The sequence below is a fragment of the Phodopus roborovskii genome, unplaced genomic scaffold, assembly GCF_943737965.1.
Source record: "Phodopus roborovskii unplaced genomic scaffold, PHOROB, whole genome shotgun sequence".
NCBI lineage: Eukaryota > Metazoa > Chordata > Mammalia > Rodentia > Cricetidae > Phodopus > Phodopus roborovskii.
The window spans coordinates 9558197-9581825 of NW_026126469.1; the positions used below are offsets into that span (position 1 = coordinate 9558197).

At 42.2% G+C, this 23629-nt stretch overlaps 2 protein-coding genes across 2 annotated transcripts in view; both read left to right on the plus strand.

Moving 5' to 3' along the window:
• Positions 1-23629, plus strand: part of St6gal1 (ST6 beta-galactoside alpha-2,6-sialyltransferase 1) — a 766154-nt gene that overhangs the window by 385529 nt on the left and 356996 nt on the right. The window lies entirely within an intron of this gene.
• Rtp4 (receptor transporter protein 4) lies at positions 1825-5711 on the plus strand. The gene is made up of 2 exons (XM_051191231.1): positions 1825-2065; positions 4474-5711. Exons 1-2 carry the CDS (start codon positions 1878-1880, stop codon positions 5267-5269), a joined length of 984 nt encoding a protein of 327 aa, XP_051047188.1. The 5' UTR covers positions 1825-1877; the 3' UTR covers positions 5270-5711.

A 23629-nucleotide genomic window follows, 5' to 3' on the forward strand; every position in this document is an offset into this window, starting at 1 on the left:
TTTGAGTTAGAATAAAAATCAAGTGTACTTCTTGTCTGTGTGTTTGCTCTTTGGGACACACCCTTCTGATCAAGGGTAAAGTCTGCTTTTCTAGATACTTCCATTGGAGTGGTGGTCTCCTTCTTTCATTCACACCTTGAATTTATTTCTAACATTAGGAATGTAGGAGATGTGAGAGGAGTTGATGAATGTGATTAAAGTGCATTGCATGAACATTCTTAAATAAAAGCTTAAATCTTAAAACAAAAAGGAGAGCAAAATAGAAAAGATTCTTAAGGGTTGTCTAGCTCGAGTATTCTAGACAGAATATATCCAAGTCCAAGCTCCCAGAATTTCCTGTGTTCTTTGTCTAGATTTAGGTGTTTTCCTGAATTATAAAGGAGAGGGTTACAGAATAGATTATACAGGTCTGGCTCCCAATAAAGTCACATTAAAGCTTAGAAGGCTCTAGACCATAGGAGGATTCTGTTCCCAAGATAGAAGAGGTAATGGAGTTCTAAAGATGGAGTGTCCTGCTTTTTACATCTTTTGCATTTGACTAAACTTCAGAGGGACCAGGTTTTCTGACTGGAATTTCAGACTGAGTTAGGTATGCCTTTAAAAGATCTAGTTAAATCCCTGACACCCCCTCCCCCAAAACAAACAAACAAACAGAACAAAAAACCCCAAACAAACATTCATTCTATTCTATCAGTGAGAGATGTCCCCAACCTGGGCTCTAGGATAATATACATATGAAAGTACAAGCCAATATACAAACACAAGGCTTCAAAAGCTTCAAGGGTCCTCTTTCTAATTGTCAAAAAAGAACTCCACAGTCTGGATATTTCTACCTTAGCAACTTTCATAGGCAACTGGCTAACTGCCAAAAATGGTCCTTGCCAGGCTTGTAATCCACATCAGTTTCCATATGCTCTACAAACCCAAAGACAAACAGGATCCTAGGAGAGGGGAAGTGCTAAGATCCAGCCGAGAGCCCAGAGCACACATTTGAAGCTGGGTACTGCAGTCCAAAGGACTAGGGGCCAGTTTCTTTCCTAGTTTGGTGAGTCTATAAATACCACTGTGGCTCATCAGCTTTGCATTTCTCTCACAAACACCTCTTTGTACTAGCCCTTAACTTGTACAGTCTGCAGAACACCTGCGACAACAGAGTAGCTGTGACTACCTCACTGGCATGTTTCTCCTGTGAGCAAATACTCTTTTCAGCTTGGTCTCCTAGTCTGTCCCCTGGAGAGACAGGGAATCCCTAGCTCAGACTGCCAAATCAGGGATTTGCTACTGTCCTCTGACTCTGGTACCCTGTGCCAGCTCACAGCAACCCTCTTGGGCTTCTCTCCAGGCAGTGAGGTGGGTGCAGACACTGCAGGTTTTCAAATCCATGAGACCCAGGTTCAAATTTTCCCTCGGTTTATCTGCCTGTAACTTTGGGCAAGGTTTGGCAGCCCTCAGTGTGCTTGCTTACAAAATACCCCACGTTAGAAAGATGTTCAGGAGAGATACTCCCTTAACCGAGAGACAGGAGAGAAGTCCTGGTCCCTGCTTCAAATGACTTGACAGATTTGGATGGCCCATCCTGGATGGCATCACCCTACATGTGGAGTGTGTATGTGGGGGGATGGGAGGGGAGGGTGGTCAGGGTTCATGTGAGGGAGGGAGGGAGGGAGGGAGGGAGGGAGGGAGAGGGAACACAGTGGTGGGACTCTGCTGCCTTCTGCCTTTTCAACTGAGAACTGTTCGGTGCACCTTGGGAACCGAAAGTTAGAGATGGGAAATGGAAACCGAAACTTAAAGAGAACAGAGAAACAGGAAACTGAAACTGTTTTTCCCCCCTCCCCTCTGTCTCCCAGATTGAGCAAGACAGCAAGCTGCTTACTATGCCCAGACCTCAGCCTCCACCTCAGAAAATGTTGTTCTCAGATGCCAGTACATGGGAGAAAATGTTTCAAGAACTGATCCAGGAGGAGAAACCCAAGGCCAAGTGGACCTTGCAGTTGGATAAGAACATTCTACCCGATGACTTGGCCCTGGGATGGAGGCAGTACCAGCAAACAGGACTTGGCAGGTGAGTGGGGGTTGGGCAGCTGGTCGTCCTCAAGGTCACACTGAGTACAGAATAGCCTCTGTCAGCTTGCTATTATAAAAGAAAGAACAAATATGGCTAGCTAGGATCCCAGGCTTTTGCAATCATGGAACTGTTAGGAGGAAGTAGACTTCCTTCTTTGTGTTCTTAATTTCTTCAGTAAAAGAATTTTAAAATGGACAGGACTGGAGGGAAGCCTGAGGACAATTTTATTAGAGTTCCAAAGTCAAGCCATCAGGGAGGCAAGCTGCAAATCTCAGTAGCTGCCTGGGGAAGTAGAATGGAGAAGGGGCAGAAGGCTCGCTTTACCCTATGAGTTCAGTTGCTATGGAGCTATGTGGTGGGGGCACACAGAGAAGATGTAAGCAAGGCCAGTGTCACAGTGTTATACTGTGAAGCCAAAGGGCCCAACTGCGGCTAAGAGACAACACCCATATGGACAGTTTTATTGGTGAAGCAAGAAGAGAGAGGAGGGAGAAATAGAAATAGGAAGAGGAAGAGAGAAGGAGGGAGAGAGAGGCAGAGAGGCAGAGAGAGAGACGGTTCAGGGGCTAGGAGAGGGGAAGAGAGAGAAAATGAAGAAGAGGTAGAAGAGAGAAAAAGGTGGGCAAAGGAAGGGATGCAGCGCATGTGCACAGAGACCTCACAGCAGGCCAGATCACTGCCTGCCTACTGCGCATGCGCATGCTCACAGGGGCGCTGTACTCTGCCAGGTCTCTAAGAGGCAAGCCAGGTGTGCCTGAATGCTAGTACAAGGAAAGCATGCTTAGAGCAGAGGCAGGAAGGAGAAAGGGTAAAGTTAACGCTTTCCTTATGAAGCCAGGCAAGGAGAGTTGCCGAGCTGGGTTTTGTAAGCTACGAAGTAAGGAGCAGAAATTCTGGGAAGAAAATGTACAATATCATTAAAAGGATGACTCATTTATCCGCTAGCATGGCCTCAGATGAGCGGGTCTTCTTAGGGGTGATTGGTCAATTGGCCAGGTGCTTGGATGGTCCAACTGGAAGTTAAGTATCCACCCAGATACTATTCTCTTGATAGTCTATTCTCTTGACACAAGGAGAGAGTTCGCCCTTGGGGGGGGGCTGTATTGCTATTCTAACAAGCAGATGTAGTTGTGGACGAGACGAGAGAGTTGACCTTCTCAGGAGACACAGATTTCTTACTCGGGGCCCAGAGTTTCTTGAGCAGGGCCTTCTCCACTCCCAGAATGCTATTGCCTATAGGGAGCTGGAATTGAAGAAGGGGGTGAGGGGATGGAATTTTAAGGTCCTGTGCTAATCCTGACCAGCCCCTACAGGATGCAGTAAGTTCCCTTGCCTCACCCATGCTCAGTGCTAGTTCCTAGGAATCAAGTAAGATCAAGCAGCCATGTTGAATATGGGTTTAGAGGAATCCTATCGATAAAAAGAGAAAAACCCAAAACCCAGGTCAGAGAGTGTCTGTGGAATGTCCCTTCTTTATTGGTTGTCGTCTCTTCAGTCCCAAGCCAGCTCCATGTTGTAGAAAACAGCTCTCCTGTATTGTCAGGAAAGTAAGATGGCTGGTCTGAGAACCCAACCTCTCTAGAATCCTAGGGCCTTTTCTAGAGCTCCTACCACCCACAGTTCTTTCCTATCTCCTCATCTGTCCCTCTGCCTGCCCACCCTTGCCCTACCTCAAAAATACTGTGTCCCACCCCACATGAACCCTCACACATACATTCCTACTTGTTCTGGTCGCTTTCTAAGATTAGTCATATTATTCCCTGGAGGGATGCTCTGTAGTAGATGGATAATAAGGTTGGTTTCAATGGCCTAGGCTCTATATCACAGGCAAGTTGTGTAATTTTATTCACTTTTCTTAGTGACAAGGGGCTTAATAACACCTTGAGGAATGATCTACAGATAAAGGGTGATAACACCGAAAGGTATCAGTACTGCCTGTCTCAAAATAAGCATTTTATAGAAGTTTCCTGTTGTCATAACAAAGAAGGAAACTCCATGCACATAGTAACACTTGTCTATTTTTTTTCCCCCAAGACAAAGTTTCTTTGTGTAACAGCTCTGACAGTTCTGGAAGTCACTCTGTAGGCCAGATTGGCCTTGAACTCACAAAGATCTGCCTGCCTTTGCCCTCCTTTGCCTGCCTAAGGCTGGGATTAAAGGTATTCTCTGCCACTGCCACCCTGCAAATTCTCTTCTTTTTAAGACTTCCAGAGAGGCTTTTACTATCAAAGATGCAGGCTTAGTATCAGGAAAGCATCTAAAATGCAATGTCTTTTGTTCTTCCTTCTCTGACACCAGGTTATTCAAAACCATGTGAAGGGGATTCCTAGAATCCCTTAGCTGACCATTTCCTCACAGGTCAATTGTCAGCTAAGGGCACAATGGCTTCTCTGTTCTGCCTACAGGTTCCAGTGTTCTATATGTAGCAGACATTGGGTTTCTGCCCAAGTGAAGATCCTGTGCCACCTGTACCGGGAGCCCGGGAAACTTCAAGGCCGGGTGCTCATGAGGATCTTCGCACAGAGGTGCCAGAAGTGTACTAGGTCTAAATTTGAGAATCCTGAGTTCTCCACTGAGAGCATGCAAAGGATTCTGGAGAACCTAGTCAGTTATATTCTGCGGAAATACTACGGACATGGCTTGAAGAAGACACCATCAACCTTGAATGAGAGGGTGCCTTTGGATGGACCCCATGACACAGCCAATTGTGAGGCATGCACCCTGGGCTACCATGGAGGGTGTGCCTTTGCATATGAAGCAAAGCTGCCTAAATCCCCATCTTCCCCACCAACAATCTACAGTTCTTCTCCACTGAAGAGCCACAGCACTTCCCCACCGAAGAGCTACAGTTCTTCCCCACCAAAGAGCCACAGCACTTCCCCACCGAAGAGCTACAGTTCTTCCCCACCAAAGAGCCACAGCACTTCCCCACCAAAGAGCTACAGTTCTTCCCCACCAAAGAGCCACAGCACTTCCCCACCGAAGAGCTACAGTTCTTCCCCACCAAAGAGCCACAGCACTTCCCCACCGAAGAGCTACAGTTCTTCCCCACCAAAGAGCCACAGCCCTTCACCTCAGACTTACAATATATCTTTTGAGAATATGCATTCTCAGGAACACAGAGAGTCCCATAACCCAGGGCTGATAGCAGCATTCTCCCTTGCTGCACTTACCTTTATTCGTCTATTATTGAAATGGTAGGCTTATCATCTTGTTTTCATTCCACAGTTATCAATAAAGTGGATGTCATTACAACATATCAGTGAACTGATTTGAGATCAAACATGACCAAATGTATAGAATAAACCTGGTTTCCTGGACATGCTCTGAAAATAGCTTAAAACATGACAAACACATAATGGACTCCAAAACAAATTCATTTTAAATCACTGAACAGTTTGTATTTGCTTGCTCACTTTTTGTTATTAAGCAATTAAGAAATCTTGACAAGAACTAATAGTCATGAGTATTATTGTAAATTTAATGTGACAGACTGAATAATGCTCCCCCCACCACCATCAAAATTGCTCTTACCCCAATGTACTCACCATAACCTTTAGAACGTATGGCTATACTACATACAGTATTTGGAAGAATGGATTTTACAGGTGTGATTAATTAAAAGATCTTGAGATAAACTGTCTTGCTTTCTCAGGATGAATAATAACAAAATGTCCTTTTGTTTTGTCTTTTCAATCAAGGTCCACGAAAAGCTCAATGTTGAAGGCTTGGTCTCTGGGTGATGGAGTTATGGGAGGTGATGAAAGCTTTAGGACATGGCTTAGACAGGGTGCAATGCTAGGGCGTGTTTTTGTAAGCACTCAACTTTTCCCTTCTCTTACTTCCTGGTCACCATGAGGTGAGTACCCTTCATCTCCCTTTACTTAACTTCTGTGATGTTCGGCCTTGACACAGGATCCCAAATAACAGTCAAATAACATTGTTGACAACTGCAATAGAACTCAGCTAAATATTCCTATCTGAAGAAGCTTGCTCTCAGATATTTTGTCAGAGCAAGAGGAATCTGAGAAACACATGTCCTAGCCAGAGGGAGGCAACAGGGTCAACACCAGGAGAGATTTGAGGCAAGAATCACAGGTTGGAGCGATGTATTTCAAAAATGAAGAAAGGACTTGTCACAAAGAGCAGAGGTGACCTTCTGAAAGCTAACGCGGGTACAGAAATAGGAGCTTCCTTGGAGCCTGCCATCAAGTGGTGTAAACTTTTAATAATATTTATTTTTAATGTGTGTGTGTGTGTGTGTGTGTGTGTGTGTGTGTGTGTGTGTGTACATGTGCCATAGGGCACAGGTAGAGGTCAGAGGAGAACCCTCTGGAGCCAGCTTTCTCTGTCTGTTACATGAATTCTGAAGACTGAACCCATGTCAGACTTGGCTGCAGCCACCTTTACAATCTGAGCCCTTTCACTGTCCCAACCATTATCATGACATTAGGCTAGTGAGGATGACTTTAGAGATCTGACCTCCAGAACTATAAGGCTGTAAATCTGTACTGAGGTGCTGAGACTGTGGTCATTTGTTTAGCAGCATAGAAGTGCAGCGCCATAGAAGGAACTGGGCTTTAGATATGCCTAAACTTTCATGGAACAAAACAAAATAATTTATATGTTAGAAACATGACTTCTTCCCATTCTCTGTTGTCCCTCCGTCTTGTGAAACCTACTCAAATTGCCCCATCACTGAGAGTTTCCCTTTGATTTGATATTTCCTGGAGCTATCATGTTATTTCATGGCTTTTAGCAGTGGATTGAAAAGAATGTAAGAATTTTCCAGTCTGGGATTCCATGACATAACACCACAATTTTCACCCCATTTCCATATGTCTGTTAGATGTCTCTGTGTGGCTGCCACAATGTCTTTGCTATACTATATTTAAGACAAAAATTAATCAACAACCAGATCTTCCTGTTTATATCACCTGAGCTCACCTTCAATTTATATATTACTTTGTCATCTTTGTCATCCACTCTGTTGTTGTTGTTCCCATCTCTTTACTTCTTGTTTCCCTGTTGTCCTTGGTCCCTGCTTAGTTCAAGATTATCTATAGGCATTAAGGAGTCATTTGAAATTTGTAGACATTACTGTATGCTTCTGGGAAACAATGGCAGTTAGAATAGTACATGGCAATTGTACTTGCTTCAAGGTAGTAGAAAGCATAGAAAGGTCCCTAGAAGACAATGACTATTAAAGTAATTTTATCAGTGAAGTAGGAGAGGCCAGAAAACCATAGCCAAATCATCTGTTCCCATTTCCTCTCAGGCTATCCCCAGCAGCCTCTATTCATATTCCCCCTCTCCAAACCACCACACAAGTTTGTGTATGTTTCCATGTGCCTTGGGAGATTGACTCCATCCCACTCCCTCATCATCCTAGCAAGGCAAATGCTTTTCACCTAACCCAGTGAAGAGATCAAAGCCTTGTTCCCTGAAAACATACTCACAGAGTCTCTGTACTTTGTGGATTCCCCAAGGGACAGGTTGCTACCCACTTCGATTGGCACCTGATGATCCAGTTGCTTACTTTATCCTATCTCTGAGAATCTTAGATCTGACTGGTTCTAGCTGGACATGGTATTCTTGCTGAATTCCTTGGTAAGAACTACTCAACATTAAGGATCTCTGGTTCTGCTAGAGTCTTGAGTCATAGCCATGGGGACACAAAGTAAGCAGCTGAATTAATGATGGTAAGCAGGGCCACTCCTGTTTGTAGTCCTTGATTTCTAATAGCACATACATTTACCTATTGTAGCCACATTGTTCAACCATGATCACGATTCAGTATCCTGTGGCATTCTTTTCTCCTGCTCATCTTTTATGGCATCCTTGACAGTTGTTTATCTTATCATCAAGGGGGCTTGTCCAACCTGCACGTAAATAAAACCTCTAAGAAATTGATCTCTGGAGTTATTGTCCTGGCAGCTTCCTCACAACACCATAGTTGATAAATGTAGGATTTACCACAGTCATACCATCTCTGAAAGTCTGACTACTAGATCTAAAGTGATATTCATTTGCTATGGCTAGGAGATAGAACAGTTCACGCCTGTTGCTCAGCTTCTGGTAATTTGTTAGTAAACATTATGTTACTCAGAATATAGATAGGTACATTGCTTGGATCCTTCCTACTCCTTCACATGAGATTGTCTTGTGTTCATATTTGCATATATATTTCCATGTTATATAAGCTGTCTTGGTTAGAATTTTTTTTTTCCCGATGCAAGCTGGGGTAATCTGGGAAGGGAATAGTCAAATGAGAAAATGCCTCCTTCAGATTGCCCATAGGCAAGTCTATGGTACATTTTCTTGATCAATGATTAACAAGGATGGTCCATCCCACTGTGGGTGGTGCTACCCCTGGGCAGATGTTCCTGGGTTGTATAAGAAAGCAGGTTGAGCAAGCAATCCATGGGGAGAAAGCCAGCAACAAGCTTTCTCCATGACTTCTGCTTTACTTCCTGCCTCCAGGTTCCTGGTTGAGTTGCTGCCTGACTTTTTTCATGATAAACTATAAACTATAAGCTAAAATAAGCCCTTTCCTCTACAAGTTCCTGTGGGGCACAGAATTTTATCACAGCAATAGAAAACAAACTATGATATTCATGTTTGGCCAAGAGCCTACCTATTCCTTGATGATAGATCTCACTTGTAGGGAGTGAATGAAATCCTCCGTGAATGTGTATTGTTGACATGAGCATGTCAAGGACCCCAACACCTGTGCCCCATGGAACTAGCAAGCTTTCTCCAGGTGAGGCTCCGAGGGCTGGCAAGTGTGAATGTTATGTTGACAGTGTGCACAGAAAACACTGGCCGCCACACCTTCCCCAGGGATGAGATACCAGGAGTTAGTAATTCAGTGTGTGTGTTTTGGAGTGAGAGGGGTACAACTAAATTCCTAGCCTACGAGAATCTGCTTTTATAGGTTCATTAATCCATAGGCCCTTAGAAAGTTGTGCTGATCAAAGCACCCCAAGCAAGAAATGTAGGCTGACTTCCAGAATATCTATTTTAGCCAAGATAAAATAACTACTTTCTCTGTGATGATATGTTGTAATGTAACTAGTTTGTCACCAATTATCTGGTTTGTTTATTCAGGGAATAGTATAATGAGGGTTCATATGTTCATTGTAAACTGAGAAGTTTGCAGTAATATGCATATCCTTCATATTTAGTTGAAATTCATACAATGGGTCCAATTCATAGCCTCCATCTACACTTTTATGGATTTCCCACTCATGTATTCAAAGTACCAGTATGGAACTGAACAATAACAGAGACTTTTAATGTCAATCACTCTCTCTACTTAGATGGCTCAAGGTCCTTTCTCTGGTGGGTACCTTCTGGTAGGCATTAACATAACACATGGGTTTTTTGTTGTTGTTGCTGTTTGGTTTTGTGCCCATCTTAGCAATCCGTTCACACATCTCTTCCTCTAATCTCACTGTCTATGCTTCCTTAAAGTTTTAAGTGTTTTTGAAAAGGCTTAAATGTTAAAAGTTTGGTTCTCAGCTGAATTCCGATGTCTAACCTAAAAGTTCTACTGCCACAGGCAGGACTTTGGATTTTTTCTGATTGGAGCAATGAGAGAATGAAGAAAGGACAGACACATTGACACATGTATAGGACATCTGAGATCAGGCAGGCAGCTGGGGAACTTCACCTGTTTGATTTATACTGCTAAACGAGGAGGCAAATTTATTGTAATATGAATCATAGAATATTAAGCTTCTTTTCTTCCTTCTGTTCCCCCTCTTCTCTCTCTTTATGCATCCCTGGCCATCATGGAACTCCGTATGTGGACTGAGCAGACCTCCAATTTGTAGAGATCTGCCTGCCTCTGCCTCTGGAGTGCTAGGATTAAAGGCACGCATGACTGACCATGCAAGGCAAAATTACATTTCTCAAGCTATGTACAAATGTGATTATGATAAAAAGATAGTTCTTTTGATGAACTATATTTCATCTAGATCCCCCCTCATCACATCAGTCCTGTTAATTAGTTTATTTATTTGCATTCTGTGCTCCCCTTTCTCCTCTCAAATTTCCTTGTTCTCTTGCTTTTCTTCAACTATATTTTAAATGTGATTGCTCTTGTGGGTTTCAAAGAAAGAAAATATTTCAGTTGCTCAACAATGTAGCAACTCTAGACTACTATTACCTACACTGTAAAGATATAAGTCCATTAGTCCAGGGTGATTATTATGATGTTTAATTTTGATCACAAACTTGTTTGGATAAACAAAACAGCAGCCAAGACATCAGTGACACACACTCTTGTTACAGCTGTGATAGTGTTAAATAAGAATGGGAGACCGATTGTAAAGATGAGTAGCAGCAACTATGGGCTAGGACCTGGGACCAAGTTAAAAGGAAAATTGGAGGAAGCCAGTTGAGTGCTTACATTCTCCTCTCTCTGCTTCCTAGTTAGTGCCATGGAGTGAGCCTTTCTCACTGCCATGCTTTCAATGGAGGACTACAATCCTCTGAACTGTGGACTAATATGAACCTTTCTCTCATTAGGATGCTTTCTGTTGGGTGTTTGTTCACTGCGGTGATATATTATTTGTAATTTAGTAAAGCTTGCCTGAAGATTCAGAAAAGCAAAGTCAGCTTCAAGCTATAAAGATCAGGCAGTGGTGACACACACCTTTCATCCCAGTAGCCAGAAGCTAGGAGGTGGTGATACACACCTTTAATCCTAGCACTCAGGATTAAGAGATAGAGTCTAAGACCACCTAGATCTACACAAGATTGATCTAGTCCTAAAGAGAAACAGCTCAGACAAAGATGATCTCAGCACCTGGGATCACATGCCTTTAATCCCAACTCTAGAGGGATGTAAAAGATAACAGCAGGGCAGTCAGTATCAGGCATTCCTTCTCCAGCCACCTTGAGGAAAGGAAAGGCATTGAAGTCTCAGGATTCTCCAGACACAATGAGGAGATGAGGAGATCAGCCCATTCAGCTTGAGGTAGTGGTAAGAGCTAATGACCAGCTGCTTTACTTTAAGCTTGATCCCTAATATCAGTCTCTGGGTACTTTATTTTTCACGTTAGAGGTCACAATACGAGAAAAGCAACAAAGCCAACATTCATGGCAGGCATGATTAGACTCTACCATAGGCACAGAGTGTTCCACTGACTGTAGTGAAATTTGAATCCATAACAAAACTGATTATAATGTGCTTTTTTTTTTCATTACCACCATATGCCACCAACTCTCAATAACTTCAGCCCCAGAGTGGCAGGGCCCAGGATATGGCCAGCAGCCTGGCGAGTGTCACTTTATTTACATACCAGAGGATTGGCCTTATTCCTACAGTAATGGATTACAACAGCACTGGAAGGAGAAATTTTACTGGTGTCCTGTGAGCCACCAGTGAGCATTGTTAGTCAGGCCAAGCAGCCAAGTTGGGGTCTAAAACAGAATCACATTTTACTTGGTGAATATTGTAAGTATCAAGCCGATTCTCAAGCAAACAGATATTTGTCCTGAGCAGGCTCAATAAAGGGTGCTGTTACAAGATCAGACATCCTCTGAAATGGACAAGCCTTTCCCTGTGTGGGTCAGTAATAGTAGCTGCAGGCTAAAAGCTACAGATCTCCAGCAGGCTAATGTAGCCCCTCGCCCACCTTTCATGTTTTCTGGCCCCAAACACCCTCCATATGTCCACTCTGGTGAGCAAGGCATGAGATCCTAAACATCCTTAGGCCAAATAACAGAAGGAGAGATGCCTCTGGAGACACGGAAGGACAGAGCCATCTGATGTCAGTCCAAAACGACTTTCTGGTGAAATCCTGATCTATGCCCTTTAGCAGAGTGAAAAGGGCAGCTATTTGACCCTGGTGCCTCAGCTGGGACCCAAAGGCACAGGCTTCCATTTAAGGGTGTCAGATATGTGAACACTCAGGGGTAATGACCCGGCCTCAGGGTTAAACTAAAAGCTGTAGTTCAGAACTAAGATTATCTCAATTTTGCAAAAAGAATAATGACATGTTAGAGGAATGCAGGTAAACTGGGCAAAGCAAAACAACATACTCTGGTTCCGAGTACTTTCCAAATGACTCCGAGTTGCTGAAGGCCTTCAAGTGTTGTAACATGCTTTGGGGGACCAGAGAGTGGGGACAACAGTGAGTGAGGTAGTCACTAATTCTCATTGTTGACACAGAGTGAATGACCTTTCTCTAGAGACCCTCAGATGTTGAGAAGGAGGAGGGAGGGGCCACAGGTGACTTTAGTGACTCAAATACCTTACAGTATCTTTGAGAGGTCCTCTAAGGCTAATGCATCTTTCAACAGATACAGAGGTCAAATCCTTGGAGGCATGACTGAGTTGCTTGTTCATAAAATTGTGTGCCTTATACAGCTGGCAAATCAATATGTTTCAGAAATTTGGTTCAACTCATTAATTAATGTGGAAAGAATAAGATTTAGAACTGTCCCAAAGATCATTTCAGAAGTCAGGTATAGAAAGGCAGTTTAATGACCTGCCAGGTCACAAGCTATATAAAAATGGTTTACATTTCCTAGCAGGATTATAGGTTATAATATTTAGGACCCCTAGTCATAAATTATTTGTATTTCTATGTAATGAAATCTGTTATCCTTTATAGTCAATCAAAATAGTCTAGTAAATTCAGTTAAGCTCAACCTTGAAAAAACCCAACAATATCACTGGTCTAATTAATTCTAAGTGTGTTAGTCAGATTTTCAACATTTTGAAAAATGTCCAAGAGAAGCCAGCATAGGAAGCAAAGATGTGTCTTGGCTCATGGTTGTACTCTACTGTAATGTGGCTTCACTATTTCTTGTAAGACAGGACACCACATGGGATTAATTAAAATTATTCACTTCATGGTAGCTGAGAAATAAGGGGGAATGAAAGAAGGAAGGGGGAGAGGAGAGAAATTAATGAAAAAAATGAGGTCATCACACTCCTACGTATGGTGGAGGAGAAGATTTATTGTAGGTAAAAGAAAGAACATAGCCAGAGGCATCTGGAGTGATCCAGACTGAACCAGACCATGAGAGGAAAGAAGGGGGAATTTCACTGAATACAAAGTGAGAGAGAAGAGAGAGGAACCAGGAGCCAATTGTCCAGAAGAAAGCCAGGAGACTAAGAGACTGGTGTGGTCAGAATGGCTGGCTCTACAGGAATCAGAGAAGCTGGGGGAAGGGAAGCCCAGCCCAGTCCATGGGCTGGAGAGTTCAGGGTACAGAATGGGTTATGCCAGACAGAAAGACCCAGTAATGGGTAGGGGCTGAAGGACACTGGTGGCCAGAGTTCACTTTGATATGTTAAATAGGCATCTCAGTTAGCCTTTCATCCTGAGTTTGAGACTTAAAAAGAAAGAACAAAATATTCTCTTGGAGAATGCATACTTCTAACTGGGTCCTACCTGCTAAAGGTCTACCATCTCCTAATAATCTGCTGTGCTATGAATACTTTGACAGGCTAATCTGTTGATGCAACAGAGCCCTCATGATCCAGTGCCCACCACCACCCAGGGCAACAATTCTAAGCACTGATCTTTGGAATTAAACCAGGGACCAAGTTTTAGGATATGACCTGTTGGAGAAAGGGTGCATTTCAGATCTAAAGCATAACATTATGTTTTGGGCTTTTAATTTGGCCAAAGTAGTAGTGGCAATTGTTATGATATGCAGCTTAGTGAATCCCATGGTAGGGGACAAACACACCATCAGGCAGAAGTTTATTGGGGAAGGAAGTTTATTGGGGAAAGAGAAGGGGAGTTAAAGTTTACATCTCTTCTGAGATACTTAACCAACCAGACTCACATCCTGGGTGTGCTTGGTTGACAACAGTGTCCTTTAAAGTCCTTCCAGTGCTTAAGTTGAGGGATTTTGTAATAGCTAGGAATGATGAGTTTCACACAGACTCTAGAAAGCCTGGGAGGGTTTGTTTATAGTACTCCTGATGTATTTGGGGCTCTATGAAAGTTCAAATTTCCTGGCTCCTCAGCAGTACCAACACTAGTGAGCCCCTTTGTGGCAGTGCTTAGGGATGAGTGAGCTATTTGCCAAGTGATTTAGGAGCCTGGGGCAAATAACACAGAGCTGCTTACTGACTGTGACAAGGCATCTGCACAAACACCCGCTTATTCTTTTGTTCTTGCCAGATTTGTGTGGGTGGCAGAGGTTGAAATAATTTCATTACCAGAGTCCATCAACCTTGACAGTGCCTCCGCAAGACTGTCTTTTTCATGATCACTTTATTTGTCTGAAATGGAATTCAGGCGCAGAAGGAATGGGGAACACAGTACTGGCTATTAACCAATCAAAGGATAACACAAGGAGAGTGAGTCAGCTGCCCCCACACCCAAATTCTGAGGTTTGTTGATGCATTCTCTTTGCCCTTTGAATAAGAAGAGAAAAAGTTTTAGGATAAGTGGTTTGTGTGTAGCGAAACTGAGAATCACCGTAATGTCAAGTGTAGAGCACAAATCTGGGGTTGGAATGGGAACAGCTTGAAAATGCTGGGCCCAGGTTTCAATATTTTCCTCATCTTTAAAGTCCCTGGTATTATGAGAGGTTGGCATTGTACACCTTAGATATGAAGACTTAGAGAAAACACAATTTATTCACATTCACACAGCTGTTTCCAGTAGTTTGCATATCACTTGTAGGAGACAAGGCAATAGAAATATCTCTAAGATGAGGCCGCTAGTATTCTTCTTCCTAAGATGTCCCAACAGGAAGGTCAAAGAGACTAGACACAGGCAGGAGTGACAGGAGCCCCGATTTTCCCACTTCTCAAATCCAACTATTTCCCTTGAATGCCAAGTCATTGTCACTATGCCCTCCAGAACCTGCTGTTGCCCTTTTGGACATTACTACCAAGTGTCTCCCTCATGGGTTATCTCTTAGCTTCTCCCCAGACTGACAATGAAATCACAGTGCTTCTGGAGCAGCCAGTGCAAGTGCTCAGTTCTGTCTCTCTGCTTACATATAGTAGTTCAGTCTTCACATCAGCAGCAAGGTTAGAGCATCAGCTTAATACATAAGTGGGAAACTGAGGCTGATGATACTTGAGGACTTGCTCAAAATCTCATAACTGGTGACAACAGAGCTGGAACCCCAACATTCAGACTGTGCATGTGTACTGTGCTGTGGGATCACCCAGATGCAAGCACCGCCATGCCTCCTCTCTTCTTGCTTCCCCTCCTCAACACTAAATTCTACTTCCAGATGTGCACACAGTTCTTTCCTTGGGCCCATGTCAAAATCAGAAAATCTTGGACAGAGAAGGGGTTCGAGCAGTTGAGTTCAGAGCCAAGGGGATAGAAAAACTGAACTGTAGTGAGATAGTCCGTCTGTGGCACTGACCACGCCCATTGGGGGCTGGAGAGATGGCTCAGAGGTTAAGAGCACTGGTTACTCTTCCAAAGGTCCTGAGTTCAATTCCCAGCAACCACATGGTGGCTCACAGCCATCTGTAATCTGGTAACTCGGACAGGAGAGGATCGGGTTGAATTTCCTGGTGTTCATCTGTCTAGGTTGTAAGTTATTTCTCCCTGAATAAACATCTATTCGGCCTATTTGTTTATCCTGATCCTTATTTAACCTCGATATCGAACTCAATGGATGCCATTGTTTGCTTGCCTAAACTCCGTTTTTCATTCACCTTAATTAGACTTTAACATTTGTCAGGTATCCATACTCTGTCTTAGTCTTAGTTAGGGTTTCTATTGCTATGAAGAGATACCATGATCACAACAACTCTTATAAAGTAAAATATTTAACTGGGGCTGGCTTACAGTTTCAGAGATTTAGACCATTATCATCATGGTGGAGAGCATGATAGCAGGCTTGGTGCTGGAGAAGGAGCTGAGAGTTCTACATCCAGACTGGTAGGCATAAGAAAGGAAAACTGAGGCACACTAGCCAGACTTGAGCTTCTGAGACCTCAAAGCCTACCTTCAGTCATACACTTCCTGCAACAAAGCCACACCTCCTAATAGTGCCACTCCTCATGATCAAACATTCAAACAAATGAGTCTGTGGGAGCTATTCCTGCTCAAACTGCCTCATACTTCCATGTCTCATCCCTACTTCCAATGCATGCCCTAATTAACCTAAGAGAAAACATATCCTTCTGGCCAGGGACTGACTCATAGATAAGCATCAGATACAAAGCCAGTCAGTCAGCCACAGGAGAGGTTTGCAGAGGCCTCTGGGAGAGTTACACTTACTTTTCAAGTAGAATTTTCTAGAGGCTGTGCTTATAACTTTCTTATTTGAAGGCTGAAGGCAAAACCCAGAAGAATCCAGGGTTATAGGCCCATGTAGACCTTGGGATTTAACTCATCTCCACAGTCTTATAGGGACCTGATAGACTTCTTATTTGTTTAAGTCACTTAAAATCTGAGTGAAAAGCAAGCTTCAGGCAGATAATCTAATGGAAACTTAGATGTGAGGATGTAGGAAATTCTTGGCCAGTTGAAACTGTTTATTGATCAGCTTACACCATGGATACTACTAGCATAGACTTAGTCTGGACTTCTAGAATCCCTCATTTTTTCCTTGCTTTGGTCAAAATCCAATCCAGTTTTAAGTCCTGGAGAAGTGGTTCTCAACCTGTGGGTCATGACCCCTTTGGGGTCACATATCAGATATCTTGCATATAAGATATTTAAATAATGATACATAATGGCAGTAAAATTACAGTTATGACGTAGCAATGAAACAACTTTATGGTTGGGGGTCACTATATCATGAAGAACTGTATTAAAGGTTTGCAGCATTAGGAAGGTTGAGAACCAAATTTCCATAGATAAAATTCACCTGCCTTGGGAAGGTCTTTTCCATTAGTTCTGAATCTTGTCTGGCTCCTTCTCCTAAGACATTCTTGGGATCTCTCTTCTCTACACAAAACATCTATCCGTCACTCAGTATCTCCACAGGTCCAGGCAGGTAAGTTGGCACTTAAGGCCAGAAAGACAAATGTCCTTTAAAAGTCACTGTTATGTGTTGGGTATGTAGAGTTCTAACCTATTATGTACAAAGTCTTGGGTTTGATCACAAGCACAATTCATTGGTTTTACTTTTGAGTGTATAGGAAACCTGTGCAAGTTGACTCATCATTTCCTTAAACACATTTTTTTTGGGGGGGGGGTTAGGTTTCTTTATCACCAAAAAGCTAAACCTCCATTGTAACTGAAATATTTAAACAAAGGTTTCTAAATAAAGAAACATTTTAAAACAGTGGTTCTCAACCCTTCTAAGGCTATGACCCTTTAATACAATTCCTCATTTTATGGTGATCCCTCAACATATTTTTGTTGATATATATATATATATATATATATATATATATATATATATATACAGAGAGAGAGAGAGAGAAGCTGTTAGCCTGATACTAGTGTTTCTTATTGGCTAGATCTGTCTTAAATATTAACCCATTTCTATTAGTCTAAGTAGTTCTTACCGGAGAGAGGGGCCAGTGTTCTGCTCTCTTTGTCCTTCATCTTGAAGCTCCTCCCTCTTTTTGTTGCCTCTTTATAACTGCAATTTACTACTGTTAGGGATTGTCAAGATGTGTGTTTCTTGAGTGTTTTAGGTGTCCCTGTAAAAGGGTCATTTGACTGCCCCCAATAGGTGGTCTTGACCCACAGGTTGAGAACCACTGTTTTAAAGAGACCACTACTCACATTGCCATACAGCTACACAGTTTAAAAACCACTTTATAGTATAGTCATCCTTCAACACAAATTCTGGAAGTGGAGATCATTGTTTCTATTTCAGAAGGCCAGAGGTGGAGATCAGCCTCTACCCAGGGGCTGCTCCTCTAGACTCAGACCTATAAGCCCTGTCTCCTTTCATCTGTTCCTACAGACTTTTATCTCTATGTACATAAGAGGAGAGGCATGGTGTGAAAGAGTAGTGTAATGCCTTGCTAGTGCTTGGCTCTTTACACACCCTGCTCTAAGTGTAGACTTTGGGTTTAAAATGTCCTCCTTAGTTTTAGTTGGCAGTGGGGTTTCTTTAATGCAGTGACTCCAAATAAACTACCCAATGTCTTCAAATATTAACAACCCCATTTGTTTCCAAAACACAGAAAGGGTGTCATGAAAATTAATGATTGTGATGCTGGAAATCAATTGTCTTTGCCAAAAGATTCTCTGGAGTCCTTGTGTAGGAAATTGTGTGGGCTTTTTCCCCTTTCTTTTGATTCTGGGACAATATGTTTCTAGCTAAAGGGGCATTTTGATTATATTTATGATATAAAAGAAATGGAGACTTGGTAGGAGTCTCCTGGCCCTACATTCTGTAGAAAAATGAAATTTTGAGAAAAATAATTCCAAAGACTGGAAAGACATGTCAATCACATATTCCTTGTGGGACCTTGGGCTTTTGCCAGCACATTTTATCTGTATACAAGTGGGTTTTACTGAGATAGGAACACAGTGCCATACCTGGGAAGGAAAAATGGATCAGTTGTACAGTCTGGTTACTGCCTCTCCCACTCTTCCTAAAAAACAACAGCAATAAACCATGCAAGAGGGCAGAAGTTAGCAAGGCATTCATTTGCTGTTATAGATTCCAAAACATGAAGGTGTTTTAATTCTATAGGATCGGGGTTAATAGCTTTTTCTGCTCTGAGACTGCCACCATCTAACATTCAGGAGTATGAGATATAATCCAGGTTGATGGTATTTTGAAGTCCAACCATGAGAAAGTTGAGTTGCAGTGAGTTGGATACATGTATATTGCATTTATTTGAAAATGAATAATATTTACAGTATTATGCAGAAGGGTTAGGTAATGTTTAAATGTACCATTTCAACTGAAAAGATATATTACAATGTCTTAGCGTATTAAATGAGAGTTTGCCCACTCTTGATTCTGATGCAAATAAAGAATATTATAGTTTTTGTCCTTAAAAAGGATTTATTAAAGAACTGAAGAAAATTGAGATGAAAAAGAACAGATAAGTATTCTACCACTTAAAGTTATTTTTGCATATTTGAAAATTCCCATCATAAAATGCAGGAAATGGATTACAAATTAATGGAACATGAAACAACAATTAAGATGAGCAGAAGAATTGGTTGTTTTTTTTTTTTTTTATATTGAGAAGCAAATTATTATAAAACCCAAAAATAACCAAAGGAAGAAATTCATTAGGAGGAAGAGATAACTTCCACTGAGATAATAGATGGATTGTTTGGTGTTTGAATTAATGATGGAAACCAATCAGATAAACACACTGGGAAGTCGGATGGTCTACAGCTTTGACGTGCAATGCTTATATTGATGAAGGTAATTCAAAACTGATAACACAGCAGCCCAGGAAGACAAAGACAGACTCGTCAATAAAGAATTCTAAAAATCTCATTAGGAAGCTTGTTAGTCATTGATTCAAAGAGTATTTAAGATGAGTCACTACACAAAGACACATGGGGTGTCCCTGAAGACCCACTGCTAATGTGTGAATGAAACTTAATAAGAGTTGGCTTTAACTAGACAGCAAGCTTAAATATTTTCATGAAGTAAAACTGAAAGGTATCTAAAGTATCAATACTTTAACCTGTTGGGATTAAACATATTAGTGATTGACTCTGAGTTACCAACAATGCATTGGTGTCATATCAAGGGAAGAAATAGAAGCATTTCCCCTTGGAGTCCTTTAACTAATTCAGATTTGAATTCTCTGCTTTATACTCCCTGTGCCTTCCATCTTTTTTCTGTCTGCGGTGTGAGTCTGAATCTGTGCCTGCTGCAAAGCTGTCCTATGAATCTGTCCCTGTCCCGTGTCTGTCCCTACGTGTTTATATGTGCCGAATGATTGTGTGTTCTGTCTATATATGAGTCTTCTGTCTGTATGCCTCTGTTCCTCACAAAGGGCTTTACCTTATTGAATCACACATAAAGCATTGTGTGGGGGAAGTAATGGGATGTTTTACAGAAATCTTCATAGAATTCTTACAAGGGATCAAGTCTTTGGCTCCAACTGACCCAGACAACAAACATCATTTTTTATCAACGAATATTCATAAATGGACATTCATTTTAGAAGATTGCCTTCAACCTTTGCTTTTTCTCCCTTCAGCAAATGACACACATGCATTACTCTGGTAGGGGTGTGGGATAGTAAGTACAGAACTTAAGTCCAGGTGTTGGTGGTGCACGCCTTTGATCCCAGCACTTAGAAGGCAGAGGAAGGCGTATCTCTGAGTTTGAGGCCAACCTGGTCTACAGAGCTAATCCAGGACAGGCTCAAAAGCAATATAGAGAAACCCTATCTTAAAAAACCAAAAATCAAAAAAAAAAAAAAAAAAAAAAAAAAAAAAAGCAAACAAACAAAAACAAGAACAACAACAAAAAAGGCATTAGGTTGATTACATGGGAAACCCAAAATGAGGAAAGTCAGCTCCTAATTTTGAACTCAAGTTTTAGTGGAATTCACTTGTAGCCATTTATTTGCTATGACCTGGAACCACTTTTGTGTACCATAGCAGGAGTGGGTAATTGTGATGATGACTGTTTGTCTTGCAAAGCCTACAACATTTACTCTTTGGCTCTTTTACAAAGTTAGCTGGCCCTTGCTGGTCCTTGCACTATGAGGCCTTCATCTCTGTGCTGGGCTGTAGCTTTCCAAATGTTGATAGTATCTCTTAACCTTCATGCTCTTATGAAATGTCTTTATCCTACACCTACCTAGAGGGTATTGGTGGAGCTGTATCTGGATAGACCTTGATATTTCTTTCATCAATAAAAACCTTCCTTAACTTACCTGCAACATCTGATCCATGTCAATAGGAAACTAGTTGGCAGTTGTAGAAATACAGCTTTCTGAGACCACCATGTTGTGAGAATCGCAGATTCTATGAATAGGTCCTGGTAGGTAAGATGCCACAGAAAGAGAGAGAGAGAGAGAGAGAGAGAGAGAGAGAGAGAGAGAGAGAGAGAGAGAGAGAGAAGCCTCAGAGCAGAGCCGATATGAATAAGGAAGCTGTCTAGGAAGCAGCCACACCAGCCCCAGTTGCTTGGGCGGATGTCATGTGGATCACACACATGGATTATTCACTCAGCCCTTGAAAGCAAGCCACAGGATGGTTAGCTGTGACAATCATTAGTTATACCACAAAGGTAGTTTTAATCCAACAACTTTGGGTTAATTTGGGAAATAGTATCTAATTGGGGTCATCTTATTTGATCTCCATAATACACATGAAATATAATCAATGAATGGTAATTTATGTTTGAGAGAGTCATAGGTCTGAGAATTCTAATTACTCATACCAAATAACACAACCAGGATACAAGCCCAGGTTCACTGGACTCCCAAACCTTGATACCGATGTGCCTTCCGGTGTTGACTCTGATGCGCTGAAAGCAGAGAGCTGAGAGACAGCAGGTCAAGCAGCTGAGAAGGTCACATTCCCAGTGGCACTGGGTAGAAGGGGGATGCAATGACAGTCTGATCTCTGCTGTGTGAAATGAAAACTATGCGAAGCAGTGGTTCCCTGGTAATTAGTCTAACAATGTCTGTTTGTTTGTTTGTTTTTTCTATCCATGATGTGTGTTTGTGTAATTTTAGGAACAGTTATTTTTTAATTGCTTTCTTCTTGAAAGCAGCTTTATTGGCATGTAAAACATAACCTATAAAACTCATCAATTATTAGTGCACTGTAGATCAATTTCTAGTAAATGTACATGGGTGTTTCAATCTCCACAGTCCATTTTAAAACACTTCCGCCACCACAAAAGGTCCCTCATGCAAGACTGTGCTGGTCCCCATTTACCAGCCGTCTCCTCTCAACTGCTGCTCTACTTCCTGTCCCTGCAGTGTGACCTCTTTAGAGCTTTGGAGGAAACAGGGGTCATCTTGCACTGTTTGCCTGTTTCCTCTTTTTAGCATTCATCAGTAGTTTACTCCATCCGGTCGCTGATCAGTGTTTGTTCCAGTCAATGATGTGTCCCGCCTGTGTACAAGTTTCCTGCTTGGTAGACACATGAATTGTTCTCAGTTTGGGGCTGTACAAACCATTTTGCTCAGTGAATGTCTCTTGCTGGAGACAAAAGGTAAGATTGTGGTAACAAACTGTTGTTTACCATGGTAATGAGTTCAATAATATGGTGGCAAGATGAGAGTTAGAACTCCACATTCCTTGGGGCCAAGAAGGTCCTCACAGCTTGAAATGAATTGCGGGGATGAAAAGCAATTATTTTAGGTCCAGGGACTCATCCTCCAATGAGATACGCCTGGTAGATCCCCAGAGTCTTGATTTTCTGCATCCAGCTCTCATGTTAGGTAGCTAGTGCTGTGGGTAATATAATTTTGACCATTGGCTTTTCTTGAAAATTCAGTTCCTGAATTTTTAACAAAGAAGGTCCTTAAATACTCAGAATCATGGAAATAGCTGAAACAGGGAAGCTCATGATTAATTTATTTAGTACAAAGTAATTAATCGCTGAAATGTTCCCAAATGAAATGTGCAGATAAATTCACTTTTTCTTGGTTATGGAAAGGATCCTATTCCACAACAAAATGAGTCCAGGGAACTCCTTTAAATGAAATGGGTTGTCTTGGGGTGAATCAAAAGTTTAACATTTTTCTTGATTACTTGTGTCTGTCACTGACCTGCCCCCCCCCCCCCACTCACTCCCTCTGACTGAGCTATGTGCCTGGCATACTAGGACAATTCAGGAAATACCCTTGCTGAGTTCAACTGTCATCAGTAAGTGCTTTTACACAAGCCAGCTCCTTTATTCTTTGGAACCCAAGCCTGGCAGAGGTCAAATGAATTGCCCAAAAAGGTTCTATTGTAATAGTGGAAAGCAAAGTTATATTTGAAACCTGGCCTTGGGTCTATGGAATCCTTCTCTACAGACAGACCAGTACAGAAAAGTGATCAAACACAAGACACCATGCCATTGCCAATCCCTCTCTTTTTTCTTGATTTAGTCTGTAGACTTAATGTATCACATCCTTCAACCCCAGCTGTCAACTTCCTCCTACAATTGTTCTGTATGCGGGGCTGTAATTGCTTCTCAAACAGCCTGAACCCACATCCCTGCCATGTCCCTGTCAAGTCAGCAGCTTCCCGAGGACTCCAGCTAATTCAGCCCACAGAGGTGTGTGATAGCTGTGGTCACTACCATTTCTCACGTGCTGTCTCACCCAGGAGAAGCCCTAGAGTGCCATGTATCGACAGCACTGATGTGAGTCAGGAATTCCATCTGGTGAGGAATCATCGTCCTGCACGCTCTTATTTTAAAGTGATACCCTTAAAGCGGTGGCTGCCTGGCTTACAGGCACGACGGGGGGGGGGGGGGGTTCTCTGCTATTTACATTTTTTATTATATTTGTTTAACTACTTTAGTTTTTATCTTTTAGTGTTTTTCCTACATGTATGAATGTGCACCTCCTTCACATGCTTGCCCATTGCTCTTGGAGGCCAAAAGCAGGTATCAGATACCCTGGGACTGGAGTTATAGATGGTTGTGAGCCAGCCAGTGCTGGGAACTGAAGCTAGGTCCCCTGCAAGAACAAAAAGTGTTCTTAACTGCTGAGCC